The sequence below is a fragment of the Tiliqua scincoides genome, chromosome 2 (assembly GCF_035046505.1).
Source record: "Tiliqua scincoides isolate rTilSci1 chromosome 2, rTilSci1.hap2, whole genome shotgun sequence".
Lineage (NCBI taxonomy): Eukaryota > Metazoa > Chordata > Lepidosauria > Squamata > Scincidae > Tiliqua > Tiliqua scincoides.
The window spans coordinates 220,773,434-220,801,362 of NC_089822.1; the positions used below are offsets into that span (position 1 = coordinate 220,773,434).

The window sequence follows — 27,929 nt, forward strand, 5'->3', positions numbered from 1 at the left end:
GCCGTCCGCTCCACTCGGCGCCGCCATTTTGGCCTGTGAGGAAACAAAAGAGTGGTGGCCGGCGTGGAGCTGACGAGCAGGTAACCGCAGCCTCCTTTCTCCTGTCTCGGGCCGGGTGTGTGAGCGGGGAGGGCCCTGCCTGGCTCCCTGCAGCAACCGCTGCAGCGGCCACGGTCTTCCACCTCTGGCTTGCGGAGGTGCCGGCGTGAGGGCAGCCGGACCCCCCCCCGGCGCCCGCACAGCGCCCTTGGTCCTGGCTAGTTCTGTCTGGGCAGCTCGCCCGCGCTTCAGTGGCTCACGCCTCAGTGGTGCTGTCCGAGGACCGTCTGCGGGGGGGGGTCGAGGGGCTTGTGCTGGGGGGAGGAGAGCGAGGGGGCCCCCCAGCTCCACCCGAGCTCCACACAGTGGGAGTGCCCCCCCTTCATGCAGCCTCCTGTTCCGCTCGCGCCTCTCCCTTACCATCACAGAGGAGGGAGCACTGTCTGTGCTCTGACTCTGGTGGGGAGCACCACCATCGGGCGCGCTCTCTCCCCTTTCTCACCCCATGGGCCTCCCTAAACCCATGGGAAGGGACTGGGAAGCGAAGGCTCTCTGGCAGCGAAGGCTGAATCCTATGCATTGGAAAACCCAGTCCTATGCATGCTTGCTCAGAAGTAGGTCCCCCCCAAACCCAGTGGGGCTTACTCCCAGGTAAGTGTGGATAGGATTGCAGCCTAAGCCGGTGGTTCCCAAGCACTTCAGCACAGGGACCCACTTTATCTATGGCTGGACCCACCTAGACTTAAAAAAAGTTCCACTTTACCAGCCACTCACAGCCCAATCCTATCCACACTTTCCTGGGAGTAAGCCTCATTGACATTAATGGGACTTAGAAGTAGACTTGCATAGGATTGTGCTCTTAAACTTCTGTTTTTATCCTTTTTACTTTTGGGGGGAAGCACCTTTTGGAGTGTGTGTTGAGCTCCACAATCAGGAGCATTCTGGAGGCCTTGTGCGCCCCTGTGACAAGAGCCAAGGCACACTTCCCTGCTTGCAGGAAAATGGGTGCCTGTGGCTCAGTTTCACTTTCCATAGGGCTCTGCATTTTCCTTGTCAGTGTCAGTTTCATGACCAGCCAACAACTAGGTTGCTACCCACAGTTTGGGAAACACTGCTGCAAGCATCTCCCTCCTCCCCCTTTGGTAAGGAGACTTTCCTTCTTGGGGAGAAGATGACCCAACTTGAGTTAGGGCATCCATTGTGTGTAGGGCCAGAACGTTATAAAATGATGAGGTCATCCACACTTGTTTGTGTGTTAAAGCTTTTATTGTTATGAGGAAGTGCATGAGTCATTGTTACTTGGCATTTTTGAAATTGCACTGTTTGACTTAACAGATCAGATGCTGCCAATTTGTCCCCTACCCCCTAAGTATATATTTAGATGAGAGTTGTATCACAACTGTGCCGTGTCACAGTGGTGTGCTGTGAGTGGTCCACAGGTGTGCCATAGGAATTTGGGGGAGGTCATTTGTTAGTAGGGCCAATGGGGGATGTGAGCAGCATGGTGTGCCTTATCAGTTGTCAAAAACCTGAAGGTGTGCCTTGACAATTTTAATGCCTTGTCAGTGTGCCATGAAATGAAAAAGGTTGACAATCACTGTTCTAGATGTTTTTGTAATGAGCTACATCTTAATTGAATTGAACTTTTGACTTTCTCCTAGGTAGTATGCTACATGGCGAAGAACCTTTGTTGCCCTGAAAAAATAGCAGCCATCTGAGGTACCGTTGTAGCTGTTCTCTCAGATTGCTGTACAGTATTAATTTTTAATGGTGTTATATTTCTGATCTAATTTTCATGTGATTAATGTTTGAGCTTCATAGACCATCCTGTTCTGGAGACTTGGCTTGTGTATAGCATGTAATTTTAAAAATGGCAGAAAATAAATTACTATCAATGTGACTCTCTTTCCTTAATGTCCTCACATCTAGTAAGACTGTCGATAAAGTGACTTGTATAGCTCCCCCAATACATGCTAGAAGATGCCGTAATGGGGGAAAAACTGTTGATCTCTGTGGAATACCTGTTAACAGTTTCCTGTGTGCTTGATTTCATAAGTTGACCTGGAGATCATATTGTATTGTTAAGAGGACTAGAACCTTGACCCCTGCTTTGTTACAGTTCTTAACCACAGTTTTTCCAAATCGAAGCAAGTTGCTCAGACCAATGTACAAACAGTATTAAAATACACAATATGAATACATGAAAAGAACAATAATTAAAGATGTGCACTGGTTATTAAAAAGTGAACAGCCATCGCATTCAAAGGTCATTGAAGGCTTTGGTAAGCCTAAGTGGTAACTACACATTGGAAGACAAACCATGATAGTGACAGAAGACAGTAGGAAATAGTGGTGACTCTAGAACACTGGTAAAATATGTTACTGATGGTTCTTCGCCTCTTAGCAACACGTGCTTCTCTTCTCTACATCAACTGTATACCTTAATAGTTTTACAAATAACGGCACATGAACAATTTTTCAAATGCTTCAGACTTATGGTGATGTCTTCTGTATCAGCAAGAAAAGATTAGGAAATTTTAAAGGATCCTAAGTCATCACTGTAATGTGGTGGTCCAGGAGTATACAGGTCTCCACAGTGCAGTAAACAATTCCTGTCAGTGATGAGCATATCCACTCTGTCTTTTTCTAGACTACAGGATCTTTCAGCCATCAGTACAGTGTTTTCATCTAGATTCAGTGTTTTTTCCACCCTTATCTGATGCTTCCCTCGATGAGGCATAGTCTAACAGAAGCTAGACATGTGGTGTTTTATTTAGAGCTTAAAATTGAAAGCAGCTTCATTCCATTTGATTAGTTGACATTTGGTTATAGTTGAATATTTAGATTACTTACCCTATTGTATCAATTAGAAGCAGTACCTAGTGGTTTCCGTTGTGTTGTAAAGGTTAGTTCACATGATACACATTTGCCAATGTAAGCCTTTCCTACATTCATTAAATGTGGATTTCCATGGTCAACTGTGATATTGAGCCAGAAGATATTGAGCCATTCAGTCTTTTGCAAAGCCTCAAAAAGATATAGATCATTCCAAGTACTTGATTAATTTTTACTAAGTTTAGAATGTTGCACAGGAGGGGAGGTGGTTTTGCCTGTCTCTCCCTTTCCCAAGCAAACTTACAACATAATCCCATGCATAATCCTATGCATTGAAGTAAGTCTTATTCCCAGGAAAGTGTACGTAAGATTGTAGTGCTGCTCGTGGAGAGGAGGTTGAGATGAAGAAGGCTGGTGGACATCCATCTGCCAGTTCTCTCTGACACTACTAGCCCTTTCTTTGCACAGGTATACAGTGGGCCTTCAGTATCTGCAGGGGATCCATTCCAAGACTCCCCAAGGATACAGGAATCCTTGGGGGGCGTTGGTTGGCAGGGTGCCATGATTACTCCAGGCAATTACTCACCGTGCCTGGCCTTCTGGAGGTTGTGCCAGCCTCCTGGACATGACCAGAAGCCACTTCCAGTTATGACCGGGAAGTGGCTTCTGGTTGTGTCCAGGGGGCCCTCTGTGGTGCGGGCTTGGCATCTGTGGATTCCGAACCCAGGGATAAGGAAGGCTCACTGAATTTACTGGTGAAAGGAGGATGGGGGAGAAAACTGGGTGGTGGCGAGCTTATCTGAGTTGATCCCGGGTTTCAGTGAACATGTGGAGTTGGCTTATAATGGCTGAGCAAACCGCTAAATAATACACGCCCTCTAGCTTTCAACATCACTAGGGACTAGTAAAAAGGGTAGGGGATTTCTAGAGGGAAGGTAATGATTTTACTGGGCAGAAGGGTTTGGTGAAGGAGAACTTGACAAATGTTATCTCATTTAGTAGAGCCCATTTGATGGGTGACCCTCCCAAGAAAAGTATTCTCTGTCCCAGTTATACCTACAGAGTGTCATGAGTAATTTAAGTTGTAAAAAGGCTAATGCATCCTGGCCTGCTGCTCACAGAGAAATGCTTTTGCTACCCATAGTGACCAGTTTAAATATTTCGCAAATAAAATTCCTCTTCTCTGGTTTGACTTTGATGAAAGACAGCCTTAACCAGAGGGGACTTTAGCATTGTTTTGTTAGGTTATTTTGGAATTATTCCAGTTTAATTTATCTTGGGATGGAAACAGGGTGCTTGGAAAGATTCATTTGGCCTCATCTTGTTTATATTTTTGACATTCTTGACTTATAATGCTGAGAGAAAACAGCTCCTGTGCTGAAGGTGAAGATACATGTTTGTGGGGAGAAGTTGCTGTCAGTGTCTGAGGTGTTGGTGGCAGTAGTGTTCCCAGAGGGGGGACATAGCGCTAAATTTTGCAGACGCCTCCATGCACTGTGTAAGCTGCCACTCCCTTTCACATTCAGAGCCATTCCAGGAGGTAAGAACAAAGTGAATGTGTCCACATTGCTTTCACTGCCTGGAATGGCTCCGAGGAAGAGGGGCAGCTTACATGGTGCATTGAAGCACTTGCAAAACTTAGCACTGTGACTCCCTCTAGGAACACTACTGGTACTGGGCAGCCCAGTTCTGAGCTGCCCAATGTGAGGGGCTGCAGCGGTACCAAAAATGGCTGCCGTTGCATCCTGCACACCCCAGGTAGCCGCTGCCACCTCCTTGGGAGATGAGAACCCCAAGGGTCATCATAGAATTCAGAGCCTCCCATGTCAGACAGACAACTCAACAGGAAGACTCAGAATCCGGTGGAGCAAAGGTCCGCCAGTCCCACCCTCCTCGCGCCCTGCTCCCTCCCCGGCACCCCTCCTCACCGCTCTCTCCCAGTCTTCTCTCTGCCTCCCCCATCCCAGTACATCTGTTCCCCGCCTCCCACCACCTACCACTCCGCTGCCTGGTGGTCCATGCGACCGCCGAGCAGCGAAGCTCCAGTGCTCCACCGGTGCTAGGGCCTGCAAACGTGCCTAATGGCACGTTTGTGACAGTGCTTGCCTGCGGTGAGCTGGCATCCACTGGTTAGGATTGGGCCCTAAGTATCTTCTAAACGCTTTTATGTTGGATCTAGACTAGCTGAGAAATAATGTTATAGGTAGAACTTCTTTAAAAATGTGCACACTTCTTTTGCTTGGTATCAGAGAGAGATGCTGGAGTAATTATTCCACTATTTCATGAAATTATCCTGTGAGTATCTCAGAGCTCTGTGATGTCTTTTGACTTTTTTAATACAGCAGACTTTTGATAATCCAGCACCTTTGAGATCTAGATGGTACTGAATTATCAGGTATGCCAGTATTAGTAGGTACTGTCCTGCAGTTGATGATCCCCAGATCTAGCGTTGAGGTCACTACTTACATTATTGCCCAGATCCAGTGATGGTATCGCTATTTGTATTATCACCAAACCTCTAAGGTTGACTCCAGACAGCTTCTGTAGCCTGTCTTGGTGACATCATCATCAAGCCAGGCATGACTGCCTGCTCAGGGGCCAGCAAGATCAGGTGTCCACTCCTGAACCAAGAATACTCCTGGACAGTTTTGATGCCAATCAGGAATGCTGAACAATTGGGTGCCAGACTATAGGAGTTTTACTGTATGTATTTTTAGCTGCTGAAAAGGGGGTATGATATTTAATAAAAGGATTTTTATGCTGCCTTTTTGTGGTGCAAAGCAGTGTACAGCAACATAAAACATAATTTTAAATAAAATGACATAAAAATGCTGTTCATAATATATTCATAACAGGTACATTAAATCCAAGAGAACTGTATCATATCAGCAGGTAAAATTAAAAACCATGAAAGCAGCCCTAAAACTCAAACAGTGACTAAAAGAGATCACCCAGGGGTTCATCCAGCCTCAAAGACTAAATGAAATAGATGTGTGTTTAATAAACCTCACTGGAAACTATATATAGAGGACTGTCCTAAGATCTTGTGGAAGCTCATCTATAGACGTGGTGCCACAACAGAGAAAGCCTTGTACCTCGTTGCCATTCTCTTAGCCTTGGATGGTGGTGGTTTCCTAAGTAGGGCCCTACCTGATTATCTTAGGACTGCTTTCTCTCAGTCATTCCATGTCCATCCCCTAAATCTTAAAGCAGACCTTCAGATACCCCAGTCCCATGCCCTATGGGGCTTTAAAGGTAATCACTAGCACCTTGAATTGGGCTTGGAATTGAATGGCCACCAGCGCAACTGCCAGAGTGGCGGCATAGCAGAATCAGACCGCTGAACCCTAGTGATAACATGGGTCGTTGCATGCTGCATGAACTGCAACTTCTGGACCATCTCCAAGGGCAGACTCACATAGAGTGCGTGCGTTAACAGTAGTTTAGATGTCACAAGGGCATCTGACCATCACAGCTGGATCTGACTGACTTGAGTATGATTCCAGCTGGCGCACTCCCTGTCATAGCTGCTACTTGATGATCCAAGTCCTCATGGAGGACTCCCAGGCTACATAGTTGCTCTTTCAGAGTGAGTGCAACCCAACCAAGAGCAAGTTGAAGATCTAATACTGACATTTTAGTCTTCCAGATGAGGAGGACCTCTAGATTTAATTTTGGTTTATTAGCTTTTATCCAGGCCCCAACCACTCCCAGACAGCGCTCTAGAATTCCAACAGCCTCCTTGGAATCTGGATGTCATTTGGAGTTGCATCCCACTTCAAATCCCCAGATGACCTCCCCCAGCAGTTTCATATAGATTTTAAATAGCATGGGGGATCAAATGGATCCCTGTGGCACCTTATATGTCAGCAACCAGAGTGCCGAACAGGCCTCCTCCAACTTCACCATGGGGTCTGGTCAGCCAAGAAGGAGTGTAACCACAGTAAAGCATTGGATGCTAGTCAGAAGTTATTGAAGACTACCTGGAGGGCTTTTGGGGGAATGGCAAATTACCTCTGTCTGTAAAAGTTTTGGAAAGACCCCCTCCCTGAGAGGTGCATTTACTGCCCTCTCCACCACTTCAGCCAACCTTTCCCTAGGCTGATGTTTCCCCTTAGCCATGTGGGCAAAGATCAAGAGAACAAATTGAAGGCCATATTATCATTAGTATGCTGAAGACACAGAACTTAATTTTTTTGGTGTCTTACCTTGGGTTAATGTCCGAGGCAGATGTGTGAAAGATGTGATAGTTTATATCCAGTCTTACTGAGCATTCAGTCTGATCTAGATTCATGTGGTGATGGTGAGGCTCTGATTGTTCCTGTTTTGTATGTATATCTGTCAAATTGGATTGCTTTCTTGTTGAAGATTAGATATGTAATGTGGGACTATTCATGGAACTGTCCCTGGTTTTTGGATGCCCAAGTGATGGTGACAGCTAGGTTATATTTGATGTGCCAAATATAACCTTGTTTGAAGAACATAGATAGTGGGCCTGTTTGGATGATACATCCATCTATGGCAGCCCACTGTGTAAAGAGGAGAAGTGAAGCACCATTACCGTGTGCCTGTAATTACATTGCTGATAGTTAGTGTTTGTACATTAGTATTTCCTTTCAGTTATACTAGTATTTGCACAGGGATCTGCTTGTCCCCTGTGGCAGAGAACTGTGGTGCATCCCTTCATGCTATTGTCTAAACTGGTTCTCTGTGATAAGTATCTGTTTTGGTTACTATCAGTATCAGTTACAAGATTACTTGATGATAACAATTTATAGTGTTTTAGAATGTATGAAGCAATTGATATAACAACTTCTACAAAATCTCTGTAAGGTGGCCAGTGTTGTTTTTCTTACACTGTAGATGTGTACCTTAGGCTGAGAGAGAAGAGCTAATCTAAAGTAACCTAGTGAGTTCATAGCATGATTTGAACTTGAAACTTCCTGTTTGTAGTTCAGTTTCTGGTTACTGTTGGATGCTAACAGTTGACCATAACTGGAAACAGCTGTTGTGAAATGGTGTGGCCTTGAGTGGGTACTAGAAACACTGGCTTCTGTTCTGCACCACCTTCACTGGTGTTCCTCTTTAGTTCTGAGCACAGTTCAAGGTGGTGGTGATTAACTTGGGCCTGTTGTGTATTATGGAGCATCCTCTCCCATTACAAAACTCTTAAGATGTTGAGATCTGCAAATGAAGTTCTTCTCCATATGGCATTTGCCTAAGTAAGAGTTAAGACATGCCATGGCACTCAGCAGGGAGACCTTGCAAAGCCACATTCTGTTTGTTTTTCTTAAAGGCTTTTAATTTTAAATTGATGCCCTCTGTAGCTTTTTCTTGCAGTCTACTGCATACACTTTCAGTTACCAAATCCATAGGTTTGTAAATCAATAGCAAGCTACTAAAATAGTAGAAGCAGCTACAACAGCTTACCAGGAAATGAGTAAAAACCAGACCTTAAAATGAGTAAAACCACAGGACACTATAGATGAGAACAACTTTGAGGAAGCATAAGAGTATTTTACCAAAGTGCAGAATTGCATCTTGTATAAATATTGCCCCATTACTGCATATTGTGATAAACTATTTTCAAACTGAGGTCCTTGTAGCCTTGACTTAGAGTTGATTGTTGCTAATAATTGTAGTGCATAATAATAACAAGATTATTCAGCTTTGCTTTTAGCTTCAGATATGTGGAGATTCCTTTTTATTACTTTAAAAAAAATACAAGCACAGTAGGGTTCAATCATCAGAAGCACTTTAAAGTTGTATTGGTATCAAGAGAACAGCAAAGCATATTCTTTGATGCATTGAAAGAAACTAACACAATTTAAAAGTGCTGAATATTAGCGCAACTGTACCCATGATTCCTTGTTGTTACCTTTTGTGGATCCTCTTTCTCCTTTGAGCCTTAACATTCCTATTTTGCGGTCTTCCGTTTCCTAGTCAGAACTGGTAAATTCACTTTCATACAAAGTTAGTGAGTTCCTAATTTCCTCCCATTTCTGCTTTTCCTTTTCTCTTGCTATTTATTTGCAGTTGACTTTTTGATCATTCTGAATATATCTGTGAAACAAATGCTGACTCCAGCGTTAATCATACTGACCTGTTGTTTATTTGTGGCCTTTTATTTAACCAGTGTCCAGCTGATTGTAATGGAGAATAGAAATATTAAATAAGATTTTTCTTTCAATAGTTGTGGCTTTGAAAAAATATTTTCATTATTATCGATATAATAAATTGGAATACTTCTCAGTAATTTGTTTTACCATAGAGAAGTTGTATCTGTTTTCAAAGACTTAGGGCGCAATCCTAACCACTTTTCCAGGTCTGACATAAGGGCAATGCAACTCCAAGGTAAGGGAACAAACATTGCCTTCCCGTAAGGAGGCCTCCATGACTGTCCCCCAACTGCAGGATGCAGCACATGCCCCACTGGCATAGCTATGCCAGTGCTGGAAAGTTGGTTAGGATTGCGCCCTTAATGTTTCAGTTCTATAAGTGTCATATATGCAAGTTGTCTTACTGAAGGGGGGATCCTTGCATGTTGCAGCATATGCATAGTCCACTGTGGCTCACATGGATTTGTGAACAGCTAGTCAGTGAAATAAGAAAAAGCTTGCATGTACAGTGGCCTTTCTGTGGCTTAACAAGTAAACATTATACCCAAAAAGTATTCTGCATGTTCTGCTACTGCTTCTTATTGCAGTGTTATACTCCATTACAATATTTTCTAATGGAAGCAGATATACAAATGATATCAAACACCCATTATAGAAGTAAAGGGAAATTAGCAAACAAACAGCATTTAAATTTGTGCTCAATACTTGCATACACCATGCATAGTAAGCAGCAATCTTACCATAATGTTTTTCAGAAGTTTAATTTTGTTTTGTGGTTCTGTGATGAAATAGAATTCTTGATTTTAAAAAGTGCAGATCCAGGTTGTGTCATTTAAGTGATAATTTTAACTTTATCATGTTGTCTCTTGGTATCAAATGTAATTTGTGATAGACAAGTTCTAAATTAAACCTAATATGGCACATTTTAAAATCTATAATTTATTTAAAGATGCTACTGAAATTAGGATGCTGTAACCTATACAATGCAAGGTTCTTTCTTGGTTTCAAAATAAAATAACCTTTGAAGTCAAAGAGATTTCAGAAAGAATGGAAACATCCCTTCTCAGCAGTGGAAAATTTTAATCTCTTGAAGCAAGCTGCAGAGATACTAAGCTAGGTTTGGGGCATCCTGTGACCAAGAACAAAAGTATTGGCATGCAAAGCCATAACACATCAGCTAAATTCTAGAAGAACTTTTGCTCTTATATTTCCTTATCAAATTCTGCTCCATGGAGCTCTAACTGTTGAGCACAAACATCTTTTCATAGAAATGGCAAATGTGACTGAGCTATGGAACTCTAGAGCACTTACAATTGGAAAGCCCCCAGAATCTTCCTAACTGCTTGTTTTTGGGTTTTGCTGGGTCAGTGCTGCCTTAGTTGCCATTAGATCCAGCTCCCATCCTCCCACTCCCCTTGTAGAGTTCTTATTTTGCAATGCAGCTGCGGTTGTCCCTGCATAGAAGGAAGGGACTAGTTGCAATCGAAAGCGAGGATCATGTGTTTCTTTTATACTAGCTTATGAAGAAGATGAAGTATTCCCCTGTGCATGTTATGTGCATCTAGTCATATATTTCTCTGCATATCTGAAGAAAGGAAAAGAGACTGCAAAATTTAATCTGTATGTATTTATGAATGGTTCATCGTTGCTGGGTTGAGGCTACTGTATCAGATTATCTTCCCTGTAAGACCTTGAATATTCTGACTCTCAGAGGTGCCTCCCAAAAGCATGATGTAAGATGTAACCTATACAATTCTATGCTGGTGAAACAATATCTGTTAATGTATAACTTCATTAAAATGTTGTCATTTGACCATTACACTTGTCTAGTGTAAGTAGTTCTTGTTCCTAGGCAAGTATCTAAGCCAGCAGTTCCCAAACTTACCTTTATCGTGACACCTCTGCATCCAGAAGGAACTAGCAATGACATAACAACATTATTGTGAAATGATGTCATTGCCAATTACTTCTGAATTGGAGGCTGAATGAGAGCCTAAACAAGGATGTTTAGGGCGGGTGGGCAGGATGGCGCAAAGATGGTGTGTGGCAGCTTTGCCTGCCATGCTGAGCCTTGTGCCACTGTAGGCTTGTGCTGTGGTCTCACTGTTAGTGGCGAGCCTTCTGTGACACCTCGGTGAGTGCCTTGCAATGCACACTATGGGAACCTCTGACCTAAGCAACGAACTTTGTAGTGCTAAAACAACTTCATGTGCAGCACTCTCTTGCACTTTTTGGCTAAAAGAGAAAGAGAAGCGAATAATGCATATAGCTAGTTCTCTGGTGCGTTGTGCTTAACACTTTTTTGGGCTATCTGCATGGGTGATGTGAGACAAAGAAAGTACTGGAACCATCAGCTGCTATGTAATGCTGTGCTTGTGGCTCTGTTATCAATTTTAAGGACTTCCAATAAAGTCAGAGAGCACGTAGCCTGGCATGAAGGTGGAATGCTGCTCGCTGCTGTAACTTCTTCTAAAATCATGAATCTAAAGAAAGAAGTGGAGAAAAATCTGTTTCCATGCCGGGTTTCCTGCTACAAGGAAAAGACAGGGATCAGTTACCCCCTGCTACTTTGTTCAAACACTAGATCTCTTGGGTCTAAGGGATGCAGCAATGGAATAAATCAGACTTATGAAAGACCATGACCTTGACATTACGATGATACAAATGGGACTTGCAACAAAACAGCATGATGTAGAGGCGTTTCCTGGTGCATTTTGGGCGGGAGGGGAGGCAACCTGCAGGAGTGAACTGCTGAGGTTCAAATCCTAACCAACTTTCCATTCCTGACATCTGTGCCAATGGGGCATGTCCTGCATCCTGCAGTTGGGTGGAAATAACAGATGCCTCCTCAAGGTAAGGGAATCTTTGTTGCCTTACTTTGGCACTGCATTGCTCTTACCTCGGTACTGGAAAGCTGGTTAGGATTGCGCCCTGAGAATAGTGTCTGTGCCTGAAGCTCTCCTCTTGGAGATGCATTAAAAAAGAAAAGGGAAATGAGTCACCTGAAGTGAATAAGGAAATGTTTTGGTGGGTGGGTAAGTTCTCTGACTTCAGTTACAAGACTGTGATAGGCACTCAGTCATCTGACTTTTATTATAATGATAGGAAGGAAACAAAAAGTGTCTTGTGTTTCCTGTTCCTCTCTGTGTCTGCCTCATGGGAGCAAGTAGATCTTGAACAATCTTTGGTGGGGAGATATATAAGTTTATATTGCTCTTGTTGCCACCAGGGGAAATGAGAAAAATTTATTTCATATGAAAAATAATTGCTATTAAAGTATTTCATCTTTAAAGTCATCAATTACTTTATAAATACCTGTTGGAAAGTTCTGCGTTTAGGGTCTCAACAATAATGAAAGTAAACGTCACTAGTGAATCTTTTTTTCTTCAAATATAAACCTGGTATTGAGCTTGAGTTAAATGCAGTATCTGTGTGTGTATAAAAATCTAACTTCTTAACCGCTTTGTCTAGTTGGTTCCTTGAAGAAAATGCATTGAATGTTGACGAAACCCACCAACTTTTGAGAATATTTCAAAACTTGCAGATGCCTGAGTGAATGTTGATTGTCATATAGAGGCGGTAACAATAGCAACAGTTCATGGAATCTTGAATAATCCTCACCATTGCAATTTCTTTGTCTAGTTTTTGGATCCCCTCAGTTGGTGCTTGACTTTGTAATTCTTAACTGTGATGAACTTGGGTATAGAATGACTTGATAGCTTCTGTTCCATGTTAGGCTGTTGCATTCATTTTGGAAATTGCATTCACAGCTCTCCATAGTCAGCGCTTAATTTCCAAAATGAGAGGTCATCACTGATTATCTCATGGTAACAGGAATGCAGTCTACACTTGCTCATAAGTATTGTCCTATTAACTCCACAAATTCCTGGCACTGAAAATAAATTCTGGGGGTTGGTCCACAAAGCTGTGGCTTGAATTAAGCTCTGAGTATTGTGCTAGTGGAGAAAGGAATAGCACTAGTTGCAGTCCTGGAAAAAGTCAGTAAAACAACTTTATGTATTACATCCTGTCTAAAAACATTGTTTAACAATTGAAGTTGAACCCGAGTTTTATCAAACAAGCTTGATGTTCTTGTGGTTTAAGCTCCCATTGTAGGCTTATTCTATTACCCTTTTGAGTTATGCTAAGGTGTATGTATTATGATCTTTACTTAAAATTAAACATTCTGTTTCTGCCTCATTTAGGGAGTTTTAGTACTAGGAAATGAATGATTAGCATTAACTTGTTTTAGCATTTGCAGGGCGCAATCCTAACGCCTTATGTCAGTGCTTTCCAGTGCTTTCCAGAGTGACATCGGGGGTGTCACTCATGTCATACAGTGGGCCGAATAGCATTTATGGCACCTTCTGAGGGCTAGAAGTGATTTCATTAAGCAGGAACTGATGTCATTAAGTAGGTGATGACCAGAAATATGTATTTTTTTCTCACTTAGGAAGTCATTAGCTACAAATTACAGAAGAGAAAATACACAAATTTTCTTTTCAAGATTAGGGGGAGCCCAATTTTTATGCCAGCCACTCTTTTAGTAGTGATGCTTCTACTGAGGTGTCATTTTGCAGGTCAGCAACTGAGAAGCATTCTGCAAAGTAACGTCTTCGCAGAAGCAGTGCTGCTGAGAGTTGTGGCCTGCATGATAATTAGACTTTCCCAGCGCATCTGCAGCTTCTCACCTTCTTACCCCTCTTGGTCTACCTCTTGCCGCATACTGTTCCTTGCCTTCTGAGGTCCCCTTCCATCTCTCCCTTGAGTGCCTCAGCAGAAGTGGCACTGCTGAAAGGGTAGAGCTGGGAGAGCCCACTTATCACGTGGGCTGCCCTTTCAGCAATGACACTGCTAAAAGGATGGTCTGAATGATAATTGGGCTTACCCAGCACCTCCTCTTCAATAGTACTGCTTCTGCCAGTGTATCAGTTCATAGCTCAGCAGCTGTAAGCAACTGATAGTGGTATTGGGAGAGCCCAACTATCACGCAAGCTGGATAAAGAGCTTCCATGGGCTGCATCTGGCCCATGGGCCTTATGTTTGACACGCCTATTCTAAATCATGGGAGATCCTAGAAATCCAGAATTGTGCATTGTTCCTTGTAATGGAAGTATTGAAAACACTGAGATGTTTCCCTGTTGTTAGTATCCTGTTGCAAGTGACCAGAGACTTCTGTGGTTTGTTCTGAGGCCTGCAGAGGTCAATAGAGTGGTTCACCAGCCCGGCACAACCCAGGATTGGCCTTCAGAGGCTCCAGGTAAGTTTGGGAGTGCATCCAAGCTTTGGAGTGCATTCAAGCATCCACATAATTCCTTATTCGGGAGGGGGGGCGGTGGTCTGGAATCAAACCATTGCAGGTATGAAGGGCCCACTGTAAATGGTAATGACAAGCCCAGAAGACTGGTATAGCAAGAAAATTGCTATGAAAAAGAGGTGTAAAGTATTTCACTTCTCTCATTTAAGTATCCCAAATTTTTAGGAAGTTTTTAGTTTTCAGCATTTAGTCTCTCCCTTGGTGAGAGCTGGGCCCTTGTTCAAGGAAGCATTTCAGGGGTGGGGGAAGATGGTGTTGTGTGGGATAGAGCAGTGAGGTTCTGTGAAGGCTCAACTGATGGACTTAAGGAAAGGTACTGCGTAGTGGCATTGGGGAGTTGTGCTCACAGGGTACAATATAAAATTATTTGTTGCCAATCAAATAGCTTCATAGCTCTAGATATTGTATTGAAGGTTTGTTAAAGAGCAACTGCTGGTTGTTCCATTCACATGAATGTTTGTTCTAGGTTTTGTAATTCTGGGAAACATTTAGTTAGAATGCTAAAAGCTTGACTTTATACATAGTACAGTGTGTTGGACAGTTGTCAGAGTGGATTGATGAATACTTGAGAGTTTCCATTAAAAGGCATAGATAGGAAGAAATAAGATGCAAGAAATAGTGAAATGGTAAAGCCAGTTACTGTGAAAAATGCAATCACACTTATTTCGTTTCGATTCTTAACATCTTGTTCCCAGATATGTGGGTCGTTTTCTGTATCTCAGTATTTAAGCAGGATAGTCTGTTCTTGGGGATGTTTGTTAATCAGGAATTAAAGTTCTGTCTTTTTAGAGTTACATAAAGGGGTTCATGAGGGAAAAGAGAAAATCTAGTTTGGGGTGGAATTGTGAAAAATAACAATTTCATTATAACCCTCAATTACAGCAGGAAGGAATGGTATTTTAAAAAACCTGCACATTCCAGCATTTTACCTTGTGAGATCTGCTAGCTTAGATGGATTTTTAGGCTTTCGAAACAGGCTTTTTCAGGTATGTCAGTATAGCATGTCCAACACCTGTAAAGTCACATAGAGACTATGATGATGCTTATGTTGATCCCTTTAGATGCACTCACCAGTGAGATGCACTCACCAGTCCCTGCAGCATCATCTTGGAGGTGCGGAGATCCCTGCACGAGCACCTGCAGGGCTCCCCAGCTGAAGTGAAAGTAGAGCGATTGCGCTCCACTTCCGCAAAACTGGAAGTGGAGTGCAATCGCTCTACTTTCACTTCTAACCCACTGGGGAGCCCTGCAGGCGCTTACGCAGGGCTCCCTGCACCCCCAGGATGATGCTGCAGGGACTAGTAGGTGATCCCAGTCCCTGCAGCCCCCCTGAGCAGCGCAGTCCTAGGGATCATGTCGCTGCCTTCCCCCCTGCCACCGCCCCTTAAGGGGGCAGAGGCCAGGGCCCTCAGGCTGGGATGTCGCGACGCCCCAGTCTGAATACCACTGCTTTAGTCTAATGGTGGACTTCAGATTAGGCAGAGAGGTCACCTGAAACTTGAATGAAAGATGGTTTTTTCCTTTTTCATTTACCAATATGTAGTATGCTTACCTACAAACTGTAGCTGTGATGACAGTTAGAGCAGCGGTTTCCAAATCGGGGACCGCTGCATGCCAATAAACTTGTCCCTGGTGCAGGTGGAGCATACTGTTCTAAAGGGGACCTCCTGTTCATACCACAGATTGCCCCGACCTTCACGCTGGCCTGCTGCTTCTGGAGTCTGTTGCTCCAGCAGGCTTTGCGAAGGTTGGGGGTGATCTGTGGAACGAAAGGGAGGCCCCAGGTGGAACAGTAAGCTTCATTCATCAAGGATTGCAGTGGGTGCCAGATCCAACCTGCAGGGCGGGTTTTGATGCCCGCTGGTTTAGAACAGAGTCATGAACTTGTGATGGTTTTTGATTCTTGTACTTAATTGCTGGAAGTTCTAAGTACTTAATTGCTGGAAAGTTTTTACTATAAGTTTTTACTATTTTACTATAAAATACCTGAATATTAAGGCACAATGAAGCTATACAGTGACTTAATATCTCACACCCTTGCAAAATCTTAATAGTATATGGAGAGGTGCAGAGCAAGCTCTCACCAGATTATGTTCATGAATGATATATGATAGAGACTACTGTCCATGATATGCAGGAGAAAGACTGTTTAGAACAGGTGTCTCCATGGGCCTTATGCCCCCCCCCCCGGCAGAAGCAATTTCCCTGGCTTCTATTATAATTAGGCTCTCCCAGTGTGATAATTGGCTCTCTCATATCTTGAAAATATGAGAGATTTGAGAGAGTATCTTGTTCATACTCTCCTGGTGAAAACCTGGTGGAATGCGGAAAATCCGCAAAAGTGGGATACCGCAATTCCGGGCTATAAACTCTACAGGAGGGACAGGGAGGGGCATGTTGGAGGTGGGGTGGCTGTTTACGTTAAGGAAGGGATAGAATCCAGCAAAGTAGAATTTGAAGGCGGGTTCGACTCCACTATAGAATCTCTGTGGGTTAAATTACCAGGCCTCAGGAGCGATGTAATACTGGGGGTGTACTATCATCCTCCAGACCAGAAACCGGAAGGGGACCTTGAAATGAGGAAACAGATCAGGGAGGTGACAAGGAGGGACAGGGTTGTAATCATGGGGGACTTCAATTATCCTCATATAGACTGGGTCAATTTGTGTTCTGGTCACGAAAAGGAGACCGGATTCCTTGACATGTTAAATGTCTGTACCTTAGAGCAGCTAGTCATGGAGCCCACCAGAGGACAGGTGACTCTGGATTTGATATTGTGCGGTACTCAGGTCCTGGTTGGAGATGTCAATGTTATGGAGCCATTGGGTACTACACTGGTCTTAGTAGAAGATTACAATGCATGCAGAACAGAAGCAAGGATCTGATTTGTAATATTGGTGTGTTATGGATGCCCTGGTAGGAGATACAGTTTTAAAACCCTGAGTGTTTGGGGGCAGAGACCTGTTGAGTCTTGTCCTGGACAATACCCAAGATGCTGCAGTTTTCTAAATACACAAAGTTCATAAATCTCTCTGGACTGCTTGTACAGAAATGAAAGAAAACAAGTTATGAATGTGCTTGAAAAATTAATGAGCTCTCTGGGGATGAATGGCTTGCTGTTGTGCTGTCTGAAATTTCACTTTGTGCCAGATATCCTTTTCTGTACAGATCAGGGGATGTAGAGATACAGATGATATATTCTTTCTTTCTGCTGTTACAGATATTAAATATACTGTATTCATGGTATGACTTTTAAGTTGGATAGATTCCAAACAGATCTGCAGACTGTTTGTTTACATTCATTTATATTCAGAAGCAAATCCAGTTAGGGTTAGTGAATTTTGTCCCAAGCTATCAAGTATAGGATTACAGTTCTAATCTGAGAACATAACATGTAATTTGCTTTAACTGGAAAAAATAGTTAAGGGCGCCATCTTCTGGGTAAAAGCATATTGCAGAAATGGGTGCAATAATATTTTAGTAGCCAGACTGTGTCAGATCAGTAAACTATTAAGTAAGCAAATATAAAGTGTGCTTATATTTTGAATGAGTGTTTCTGTTGGATCAAGCATTATGGAGCTCTCAATGTTGCAGTTTGCTTGAATCATGTTGTCATTTGACCTGTTATTTAGTCTAATAAACCAGCATATGTTTTCTGTTATGCTATATTCAGAACTCCGTATCAAATATTTATATACAGGTCTCAAATTTTATAGAGAATAATTCCTCATTTCTGTGATTCAGTCTCTTGGTACTTAATTTTAGGATATGGACTGCAATTGTCCATACTTGTTTGGGTTAAACACTTGTATCCGTTGGATTTACTTCTGAATTAACGTGATTTGTACAGCTTTACGGTGTTACTTGGGTATGCATAAAAATAGTTCTGCGACCTAGAACACTTTGTGGTCTCTCAGAATTAGGTGCATTATTGTACATGTTAATGCTCTTTAAGGGAGAACCAAGTGTTGGGTTATTTTTAGATGTAAAAGTTAATGACTTAAGCTGTAGCTCGAATTATATCGCTCTATTTTAAATTTGCTAATAAGATTTAGACAATCTTATCTTCCATTCTCTTTTCAAGATGAACTGTTAAATAACTCACTTGGCCACTGAGATACAGAAAGTACTGTTGTCAGATTGCCTTGAAGGTATGCTGTGATTCTGGATAAAATGTGAACATTTATAAGGAAAAAAATAACTGTAGCTATAATAGTTGCTGAATCACTTTTAAAATTATACTGGCATCAGAGCTATTTAAGAAACACAGACGAAAGCTGAACATATTTCAGTGAATATATATGTGTGTGCGTAGCTGGGTGAGTTTCTGAGGAACTGTAGAAATTCACTATTTCATGTAACTTGTGCCTGAGTTTTTGTGTTCTTTTTTGTTGCTGCCCTCACAAAACCCTAAAACTGCTGCTCTTTATGAAGTGGCTGAGTTCAAAAAGCAGGTTGAGATAACGGGGGGGGGGGGGCGGCGCTCGGAGAGAGCGCTCATACTCCTATCCTTTCTAAAAGCTAAATTGCAAAGAGATTTATTAATTCTATAAAGTTTGAAGAGGAGAGTTCTGAGCAAGGGCCACTTTAGGTTCTTGCCAGTGTTTTTTGTTAAAGTAAATAGTTTTTGTGCATGCAAGCAGGCATGCATATTCTATAGATAAAAAATCATTAAAAGAAACATAGCGTACAATGATTGGTTACATATTGTAAGAATGTTTAAAAGCTATCCTGGTATCTGTAATGAGATATTGACAAAAGAGTGAAAATGCATCTTTTATCTCAGGTTTACCCTGTGGACTATTATGTTGATAAGGAAATGCTGCTAGGGTTAGCAAATATGAGCAGCCGAGCAAAGGAGTGTGAGCTCTCCCTTCCACTTTCTGCATTGACATTCCCCTTTTGCCTTCGTAAAGAACACACCTAGTAGCTCTTGGTTAATTCTCATTGGCTAAGACCATGATGGGTGTGGTATGCAGGCTGGGTTTTTTTGCTCTACTTGCATGACCTCACTCCTGTTTGTCTCAGTGCTCAAAGCTCGTCAGCTCTTTTCAGTTTCGGCTTTGCTGAGGAGCGTATGACTTCTTTTTTCTTGTCGGTGTTTACCAAAGAATCTGTTCATATTGCTCTTTCAGAACATATCTATACAAAGTTTCTAAAAGAAAAGGGATTTCTTCTGTTTCCATAGACTTTCTAAACTGGAATAAACACCTTCCAGAGGTAGAAATCTCAGCGTGAGCTGCCTTCACAACTATCATCTGGGTCTGTCTAATGTGCTATAAGGATGAGCCCGGCATTTGGAGCTATGGAAGTGGAGCATTATTCCAAAGGCGTCCTTCTGGAGCCTTTTGTTCATCAGGTTGGGGGTCACTCCTGTGTCCTCCGGTTTAATGACAAGACCATCTGTAAACCCCTCATTCAACGAGAGCACCAGTTTTATGAGACTCTTCCTGCAGAAATGCGTAAATTCACTCCTCAGTATGAAGGTATGTGATCAACCTTAGAAGGGGGCTGGGCTTTGTATACATTTTGTCAATCCAAGTGTGCTCTTTTGTCTCTAAAATCTCTTATGCTGAAGAGATTTTAGGGAGTTTCTTTTCATGTATTTTGATGTTGTCTGAGCCAGGCTGTGGAGATGCAGGGTGGAGATGCTTGCCAGTGGGTCTTTGGGCTGACTAACAGCATTAGAGTAGAACAACTCTGCTGGTGATAGCCTATAGATCGCCCTTAGGCACAGGGAGGTAAGTATATTGATAACAGCTTGTAAATGTTTTCAGTAATAATGTGCTGCTGCTTTCTGATTTTGTGTTTTTTTATTTTTGCTTCCTTTCTTTTTTCAATATAAGCTGGCTAAGTTTTTTGTTTCTCTTGTGGAAGTTTAGTGTGGATTTTTGGATTGTCCTCTACCTCTTGCATTTTGATTATCATAAATAACTGTCAGCATAGCAAAGAAGGTTAATAAAAATTGTTAAATATATTCAACTTGTTTTTGCCCTTAAGGAAATGGGAAAAAACCTTGGCCGTTAGGTAGGCAAAAGGTGAAATACTGTTGACAAGGCTGACTCAGATGGTATGTGGGAGTGGATATTCCAGTTCTTTTTAGCTTTGCATTAGTTGACCCAAGCATTCAACTCTCTGTTAGGTTCTCCAGGATTTGGATTAATTAAAGACATCTGAATTTTAAAATTCTGAGTAGCTTTTTATATTGTATTATGCTTTTTCATTGAATAAAGCAATCACTTTTTAAAAAAATTGTGTATGTTAATTGGAGGAAAGATTGATAGAAGGCATCTCTTAGTTGTATTCCTGTATGGTATGCACGCTTACTGAAACATTCAAAACTGTCTTATTACAAGCTTTTAGAATTAATAGATGAAACTGTGTTTTGAAAATGTTTGATGGACTAATAAACTGTACTAGCATATGTGGTTTTTCTCTTTTGGGGGGATGTATGGGAGGGGTCTAGGGGTAAGGGGGGCTCATGTGGTCCATCTCTGTTGTCTTTTCCAGGATAAAGCTAAAGGCCATTTTCTAGCTGGCTTCCCCCCCTTTCCTGTAGTTCTTTCCTGTGTGGGCAGCAGGACTGTCAGTCAAAGCTTCCGCACTCCCCACTCATGCTACCATAGGTCCCAGAGCTGCCTGCCCTGCTCAGAAGTGCCAGTCTTTCGCCAAGAACTCTAGTGATGAGCGGCAAGGATGTGCAGATTGATTGATTGATTTCAGGATAAAGAGAGAGGACTGAGTAAAAAAAAAACATTCAGCCAATTGTTACAACTTCTTCAGTAACATTCCTATATGGCACAGGGGTGCACCCCTGTCAGAACTTTCCTCTAAGACTCTCAAAAAAACGCAGTGCTCTAGAGACTTTTGAGCTGAGGAGGCAAAAATGCTTTCAAGGTTCACCATGTTTTGATGTACCTCAGTCCAATTTGTTTTGTACTTCATTTTGTTATTTCTTTTACAAGACTGCTACGTAATCAACATCAATAAAATTTATTCCCCAAAGGAAGAAAATAAGAATTGTGAAATTAAACGTGGTGATTCTAAGTGGAAGCCTTTGAATTAGTTGTCTGTTGTAATGTGTGATGTTTTACTTGTTTTGCTCTGCTTTTGCAAGCTTTCCCTTTTCCCTGGCGTCTTATTAACTTTCCTGAAAGCCTTTGTTTGGATAAATGCTTTTAGCTTTGCTATTAAGCAAAACTTAAAGCTTTTGGTGTTTCTGTGCAGGGCACATTCCAATGCAAGATGTAAATATACAATGTTTTACATCTCTTCTAGGGTCAGATCAGATTTTTAAAAATAATAAAAATTTTCAATAATTGAAAACGTCTCCTGTTATTATTTGATTCTTATGTGATTCTGCTCACAAGAAAGAGAAGAATCTCCTGTATCATTAATGTGTTGTCGTCATGATAAATTGTCTTCTCTGTGAGGTGTCACTTTGTCTAGATGTTTTGATATTTGTTAGGTTGACAGATGAGTTTTGGCCTGTGGCAAGATAAAAAAAACTAAGGACTGGGGTAAGAGAAAAACCAAAGTTGCTATATTCTTAGTGTAAAATTATGTTGTGTTGTAAGATAGATTTCTCTTATTTCATGGATTCTTAACTAGATGCCTCATTTCTCCTCTCAAGGTGTGGTATCAGTAAGCTTTGAAGAGGGCGAAGATGGAAACCTTTGTCTAATAGCATACCCATTAAATGGGGACCATGATAACTTGGAAAGCCTAGATAATTCTGATTGTGAACCCAAAAATAAATTACTACGATGGACTAATAAAAAGACCGTATTACTAGAAAATGAAAAGTTAACTAAGGAATGGGTCCGACAGCACAGAAAAGAAGAAAAAATAAAAAGGTAAGAGTTCTGTTCAGTTATCATTTCCACCACCACCCCACTCACAAAATCATTACAACTTCCAACTGTGATTCTGCTTAGTTAGGTATATTCGGGTCTCATAAACTGAAGTGATAACCATGCAATTCTATGTAGAAATCAGTCCCATTGTATTCAGTGGGACTTACACAGTTGTGTAATTGTGCAAATGTGCAGCCTTAGTTTGACATAAATGTATAGGATTGTGTCTTATATTTTTGGTGCCTTTTAGAACTATTCTCCCGTTGTTACATTGGGAAAAAAGGAACTGAAGAATTATCCTTCTTCAGTCTTCCCTTACAGTATTCATCATTGTCCTGTTTAAAATAGTAGTTTAGGGAAAGTACTATTTTAAAATGTTCATGAAGACTTGTTTGAGACAAGCTACCCAGAAAGTATACTGAAAAATAGTGACTGTAACCTGTAAAAGTATTATGAACTAGGCTATGGGTAAAGTGATGTATGGGTAAAGATTAGCCAAACACTATTTTTAGATGGCAGGATACTGATATTTCTTTTCAGCGCCACATATTAATGTTCCTTTTTTGTCTTTCAGTCATAAGTTAGAGGAAGAATTTGAATGGCTGAAGAAATCCGAAGGGTTATATTATAGTGTTGAGAAAAAGGGGAACATCAGTTCTCAGTTTAAACCTCACAATCCTTGGAGCATGAAATGCCATCAACAGCAGTTGCAGAGAATGAAGGAAAATGCAAAACATCGGAATCAATACAGTATCCTTTGTCCATGTATATCTTGTGTGGTAGCCAGACAGGAACTGCTTTAGCTTGGGAATGGTACTCTATTAAATGTCCTGAAATGTGATGGGTAACTTAACTTTGGGAAGCTACTAGACCAACTTTTGTTTATTGTTCCATGGCGAACAGTAACTATAAAAGACCATTTGCTACTTCTGGAATTCAGGGTCTACAGGCTCTTTGTAATGGAAAGACTTATTAATGTTTTGAAAAACAGAAGAGGGTATTAGGCTCTGCTTCGCCTCTTCACAAGATCATGAATAGTAAGTTTTACTAGCACAAGTTTCTCTTTGGCATTTTGTCAACAATTGTATGGAGAAAGATACTGATTTTTTTTAATGTGATAAAGCAGTAATTTTGCTGTTGCCTTGTCCCAAGATGGCTATCTTTGTATAGTCAAGGGGACCTGCATAGGTTGGGGTGCTGGTAATTTTTAAAGTATTTTTTTAATAAATAAGACAATTCTCTAATGAGACACAAGATTATGTTATGTTTTGCCTGTAAGTGACTTATTTGCTGTAGAACTTGGGGGAAAAAATCTCATGCATGAGAAGAACTTCAAGTGGTTTTTCAAAATGGGTATTAATCCATATTGAAAAGTGTATATTATAAAAATTATCTGCACAAACCTTGTGAAATTTTCCATCTGAATGAGTGGTATAAAATATTCATATACTTACTGATATTTGTACAAGATAATTTAGATCTATTTTCAAATCTATAGATTTGAGCATGGGCAACACCATATGTGGGGGCACTGAACAAAGACCTACGCAAGGATATACAGTATATCACCCCAGGAAGATGGTGCACAAATCACAGCAGTATATAAAGTTGTATATAGAGTTGTATATAGAAAATGTAGAGTTGAGTAGTGTTTTTATACTAGTCTGTATGTTACACTTAAGTCCAGCAGCAGTCAGTGGGCTTACTTCTAAGGTACCTGTGATAATGCAGAGGTGGATGGTCTTGTATGGGCAGTTTCAGTTGAGCTTGCACCCTGGGGAGCCCTGTGTGATTGCAGGAGGGTTGTCTTGCAGGAGAGTATTTTACTTTCCTATATTTGGAGAAAGCAAGACATTACATAGTATTTATAGCCAACAACATTTAAATGCCAGCCCTTTAAAAATGTTTAATTGAGTTACTCAGGTTCTAGTAATGCAGTTGGGGCAATACTGGGAGTTCTTGTTGCTGATCAGATCAGTTTAAGAAATGTCAGTCTTGGTTCTTGTAGCTTTTTCTTAACTAAAAAGAATTTATCTTACTGGAAAATCTAACCTCACGATATGAGGTACCTTGTGTATTGGATCTAAAGATGGGAACCCGTCAACATGGAGATGATGCATCTGAAGAAAAGAAGGCTAATCAGATCCGGAAGTGTCAGCAAAGTACTTCAGCTGTTATAGGAGTTCGGGTGTGTGGTATGCAGGTGAGCTTTGTAAAGGGCAAATGCAGAATGAGGTGTTTGGGAATGAATAGCTTTTGCTTGAAAGTAAAACTGATTACTACCTACATTTTTGACTTTTTTTGAGAGGCATTGGACTATTTTGAATTAAAGAAATATCAAAGTCTGATTATTGTTGTTCTGGAATGGTAGAAGTAAATGCAGCATTATTTACATGCAGTTCAAAAATACAAACCTGATTATTCAAAACAGAGTAAATCAGTGATGATATTAATTTTGGACAATTCTGTAACCATCCCACTTTATACTTTTCTAGCTGAGAGATTTCACATTTTATTCACCATCTTGCTAAAGAAGGCTCCAGGACATGGCAGTATAAATGTATTTGGGTGGACAGGCCACTTCAGAGCACTTCACTTTGCTCTCTCTCATCAAGAGCAGAGAAGGCGAGTCATTGTGCCTTTCTCTAACCTTGCATGGAGTTAACCATCAGTCTGTCCTTAATTTGATTGGCAATCTAATATGACAGATAATTATAGGGAGTTTCTGTTTACACCTGCATGTGCATGGACTGAGGCATGCACACAGAAATTCTGCCTACCCTAAGAGTCTTCCCTCCCTAATGGACAGAACTTTCCAAAGTCTCTTGTAGTCGTGAAAAGCTAGATTTGAGGCCAAATTATAGATGTGTTAAAGCATGTCATTGGCCCTTGCCTAGGTTTTTGTTCACTAATTAGCCACTGCAGGTGGTATGTGGGGGATTAGGATTGATTGTGGCATGGGGAAGGACTGTAACGTTTTATGTTTTAAAACCTTTATTGGCATTAGAGGAATGAAATGCTTTGTTTACTACCATGTCCTGATCTGGATTGGAGCACTCCTGTGCCTACTGTTTGCCCAAGAAGGGAAGTTTTGGGTGTTAATGGCAGTCCTTCCCTCTCAGGGCAAAAAGCAACTGCATGGGGGATGGAATAGGTAAGAGCCAGATCAGGACTACGGCAGAGAGAGAGCTAAATTCCCGTTACCACATTGTGGTTCTGCTATCCCCTTATCCATCCCCCCCCCCCACAGCAGCTAGTTAGGACACTTAAAAACAAGCATGCAAGGACCAGTACTGTCTTGAACATAAAGATGGCATCCTGAGTAGTGCATCTGCCTTCTGAAGCTCCACCTGCAAATAGAAGTTTCCTTGGTAAATGGAAGAAGCTTTCTGATTGCAAAATGGATCCTTACAGCTGTACAAGCACCGCTTCTCTGAGAAAAACGCTGCTTATGTTTGCAGATGATGCTGCTGATGGTGGAAGAACTAGCTTGGATGCTTCCCCACAGTATGTAGTTTGGTTCATGGGTAAAAATATATTCAGTGATAAATTATACCTGATAAATTACACCCTTTTAAAAAAAAAATCCTGCTTTTGAATTTTCAGAGTACTATCATATAGTTCCAACAACAGTAGAAAATTGTTGCCTCTATAAAAGGATGTGCTAGTTCATTTTAGATGCTCATTTAGTAGAAAGAGGATTTTATTTTTACTAGGAAGAAGAATGGATAATACTTTGGATCTCTAGTGAGGGTTGGAAAAATTTTGTTACTCTCGTTATATTTTGTTTTTTTATTACTACTGGACTGTTTGAAGGAACAAAGGTATTAAACAAATTTTTATAGTGCGGGGACTTGATGAAAGCACACCAACAATAAAGTCTCTTTTACAGAGAACTAATTATGCTAATATTAAGGCCAACCTATAAGCACTTTATAAGTACAGTACCGTAAACAAATGGGACAATATTGATGAGCAGATTAGAGTCTTGGCAAACTTTCTTGCAAACATTGTTTGAATTGATCGAGGTAGCATCTTTTCACTCCTTGCTGTAAGATTAGATTATTTGTCCCACTGTGTGTTTCCTAGTGATCTTTATTCATTAAAGGTGACCTCTGCCTTTCCTCTTGAATAGCATTATTGCTTTTGAGGATAACATTCATACCACACAAGTCCTCCCATTCATAGAAGCTTTCCTTCTTTCAAGTGGGAGAATATTTTTCCAGGTGTTTCTCATTTCATCTGTGCTTGTAAAGAAGAGCAGTAGAAGTCAGCTTATTTTCTAGCAGTTAGAGTGGTTGGCCAAAGAGTGCAGAAAATACCTTTTACTCTTCTCTAGTAGGGGCCAGTTGATGCGAGGCATGTCAGTTCAATTAACAGGGACTGGTTCATTGATCTTCACTGCTCTTCTAGCAGATACTTACCTGCTGACATGAAGATTTATAATGGGATAGCAGTAGCTTCATTATTCCAATCAATTTCTTCAGCCTATAGAGTTCTCCTGTGGCTCACCCAAAAAGTGAGACAGGCACATTGACACTTCATTTAAAGTACAATTTTCACCAACACTGAACATAGCAAGCCACAATTTCAGTTGCTAGTAGTTTTGCAAACAGTTATAGCAGGCACAGGCATGATATTACTGTTAATGGTCTGAATGATAGAGTGCCACTGGGCATGTTATAGCTTGACTTTGGAAACAGTTGGCCAAAGAATTTCTAATCCTACTTTAAATTCTTCAGCCTTATTTCTGAAATGGAAAAGCAATCTGAAGAATTTGCTTTGTAACTATATTTATTTTGGAAGACTCTAATTGCTATGATATTCTACCTCTGCCTTCCTTCAGCCATACCAGAACAGTTTTGAAAATATTTTCTTCCTTTCTGTACCAGTTAATTTCTAAATTCAGAACTACTGCTGTATTCAGTGCTAACATTGTTTTCTTACCTTCCACAGGTTTATCAGCCAGGTACTGGCCAGTTAATGTTTATGAATAAATACCATGGAAGGAAGCTTTCAGTCCAAGGATTTAAAGAAGCACTTTATCAGTTCTTTCATAATGGGAAATATCTGCGACGAGAACTCTTTGAACCTGTTTTAAAGAAACTGACTGAATTAAAGTCTGTTTTAGAGAAGCAGGAATCTTACCGCTTCTACTCCAGCTCTTTGCTCATCATTTATGACGGGAAGGAGTTGCAAGAACTGGCTGTGGACTCTGACCCAGAAGACCTTGAAGGTCTCTCAGAAGAGTCATCGGATGAGTCGGCAGGTGCATATGCCTACAAACCCAGTGTGAGCTCTGTTGATGTTCGAATGATAGACTTTGCCCACACAACGTGCAGGTATTATGGAGAAGATAGTGTGGTGCATGAGGGCCAAGACACGGGTTATGTTTTTGGACTTCAAAACTTAATAGCTATTATTGAAGAAATAAGGGACGAGAACAGTGAATAAACATTTAGAATGCAAACCAGTAGCAAGCACTATAGTGACTCTTTATATTCCAGAAATACTGACCAATTTCTGGTGATAGCAACCTGTACAGACTCTGCCGGGGACGCCCCATCAGATTCAGAGCTGTTCAGAAGAGGGCATTTCCTTTTAGTGGTGCTAGCGTTAGCACTGACACATCTGGGTATCTTTATTATTTATTTTAACTCTCTCGTAAACATTCCATATTTGATTATTCAAATACCTCTGTTATTCTTGTGTGTATATGTACCAATAAAATTCTTTTTGTTCATTGTAAATGTTAATGTTGTT

The 27,929-nt window shown here is 41.2% G+C and overlaps 1 protein-coding gene across 2 annotated transcripts; it reads left to right on the plus strand.

Moving 5' to 3' along the window:
* Positions 1 to 27,916, plus strand: IP6K2 (inositol hexakisphosphate kinase 2). 2 transcript variants are annotated; one of them, XM_066616446.1, is made up of 7 exons: positions 1 to 80; positions 1,701 to 1,758; positions 19,499 to 19,796; positions 21,944 to 22,166; positions 22,741 to 22,916; positions 24,194 to 24,369; positions 27,123 to 27,916. In XM_066616446.1, exons 3-7 carry the CDS (start codon positions 19,595 to 19,597, stop codon positions 27,618 to 27,620), a joined length of 1,275 nt encoding a protein of 424 aa, XP_066472543.1. In that variant the 5' UTR covers positions 1 to 80; positions 1,701 to 1,758; positions 19,499 to 19,594; the 3' UTR covers positions 27,621 to 27,916. The 2 variants fall into 2 exon arrangements, with proteins under 2 accessions (XP_066472543.1, XP_066472544.1); XM_066616447.1 differs by having other exon boundaries at positions 47 to 80; positions 1,705 to 1,758.
* The last annotated feature ends 13 nt before the right edge of the window (positions 27,917 to 27,929 follow it).